Source organism: Triticum aestivum, unplaced genomic scaffold (assembly GCF_018294505.1).
Source record: "Triticum aestivum cultivar Chinese Spring unplaced genomic scaffold, IWGSC CS RefSeq v2.1 scaffold97429, whole genome shotgun sequence".
Classification (NCBI taxonomy): Eukaryota; Viridiplantae; Streptophyta; class Magnoliopsida; order Poales; family Poaceae; genus Triticum; species Triticum aestivum.
In genome coordinates, this window is record NW_025258987.1 from 1 (window position 1) to 1,744 (window position 1,744).

Consider the following 1,744-nt stretch of genomic DNA (forward strand, 5'->3'; position numbering starts at 1 on the left):
AAAAAAATCATTGTATATGGCCCTGCCTACTTTTTTTCATGGGGCATCTTTATCCATATGCCATCATAGTTGGAAGATACACGGGCATGTATAATGAAGGTGAACAGTTTTATTCAGAACATGAGAGTGATTAACAACCCACACTCAAAAAAAACAAGGATAAAACATTGTGATGTAGAACTATCACATTATTAAGCACCATGCATGACACAGAGGCATCCATAAAGTTCATACTTCCATAGTACCTAGTTGCGGCCGCTGCCGCTGCCGCTTAGATGGTAGCGGTAATCAGAATCTGAACACGTCCATCTCCTCAAACTTTTCCCTCGGCCTTGGCAACCCTCCGTAGTGAGCTCTCTACCACAGTCGCCGGAACGGTCTTGGGCATGGCGAAGGAGAACTTTGATGCCGGCAGGTTCACCCTATACTCCGGGTTCTCCTGGAGGAACTTCTCCACGTCGCCGCCGGACCGCACGCGCTTCCCGTTGGGCAGCAAGTAGTAGGTGTCCATCTTGGACAGGTCACGCCGCATGATCACCAGCCGCTCCGTCACAGGTGGCGGGCACGGGATGCCTGCCTTATCCATGACCCAGATGCAGCTGCTGTCGAACGGAATGTCCTCTAGCTCTCGCGGATCGTCTCGAACTCCTTTTTCGTTGGGATCTTGCGCCATTTCTCACATTTGTAGCATTGGACCGTGTGCATGCCGATGGAGTCCTCCAAACCTTTCTTAGTCTGTGAAATCATCAAAAATTAGTTTAAGGTGGCACATGTACTAGTAGTTGGTTGTATCAGGTAAGACAAACAGATTATATGAAGTACCAAATTGAATGTACATGGTTAGGACATCAGAAGAATTATCTATGACGCTCTTCGGTGGAAAGCCTTGGTGAAAATTTATAAATATTGGTCCAAATATATGATGCTCATTGTGTTGATGTCAACAGGAAGGGAAACCCTATCCCCTTCTGCCCCGGCTCGGAGGTGCGGAGCCGGCGAGTCACAACCACACACCTTTCCACCGAAGAACACCAATCCAAAGAAGAATCAACACTTGCTGGAACTTCCAATCTCCACAGAAAAACTAATGTTCGGACTCAGAACCAAGGAGCACCCACCAACCACATCACAACTCTCCCAAAGAACCAGAGGCCCATGGGCAGTCCAAGGAGGTCACAACCACAAGGCGCCGTCTCCGCCCAACCGGAGACAGATTTCGGGCTTTCGCTAGGAATCCGGGTCAGGATCGAGAGGAGAAACCTAAGTGGCACCTCTAGGAAGAAAATCAACACACACACGCGCGCGGATGCACACACACACACACACACACACACACCATGACCGGAGAACCAAACAAGGGTTTCCCCGGAATCGAGCCTACACCACCAGCCCCCACTAGAACCAGATCCAGCGATCAAGGCCGCAAAGCAGACAAGGCCAGTGGGGGAATGAGTTGAGGAGGAGATGAGCCTAACCTTTAGATCTGGAGCAGAAGGTGGGGAATCTGGGTTGCGACCACAATCAGCCAAATCTTCTCCACCCGTGTAGCCGAGGAAGCCGGCTAGCACATCTGACGAACGCTTCCGTGCCGTCCGAGGCCGCCGCCTTGGCGTCCAAGGTCCTTTGCCAGGGAACGAATCAGCAAAAATCTCACCACGACCTTCATCGCCAACCACACAGGCTGGCCCGGCGATCACCTTGGGTGGCGACATGGGAGGGAGAGGGTGGAGGGTGTGGCGGCGCT

At 51.5% G+C, this 1,744-nt stretch overlaps 1 protein-coding gene across 1 annotated transcript; it reads right to left on the reverse strand.

Annotated features, from left to right (window-relative positions):
* Positions 1–89: 89 nt before the first annotated feature.
* LOC123177694 (methyl-CpG-binding domain-containing protein 4-like) lies at positions 90–1,738 on the reverse strand. Its single transcript, XM_044591291.1, has 2 exons — positions 1,476–1,738; positions 90–735 (listed from the first exon to the last, which is right to left on the reverse strand). Exon 2 carries the CDS (start codon positions 671–673, stop codon positions 314–316), a length of 360 nt encoding a protein of 119 aa, XP_044447226.1. The 5' UTR covers positions 674–735; positions 1,476–1,738; the 3' UTR covers positions 90–313.
* Positions 1,739–1,744: the final 6 nt, after the last annotated feature.

Bases quoted from the DNA above. Each gene is read 5' to 3' on its own strand.
- LOC123177694 (XM_044591291.1), bottom strand. From the start codon at position 673: ATGGCGCAAGATCCCAACGAAAAAGGAGTTCGAGACGATCCGCGAGAG.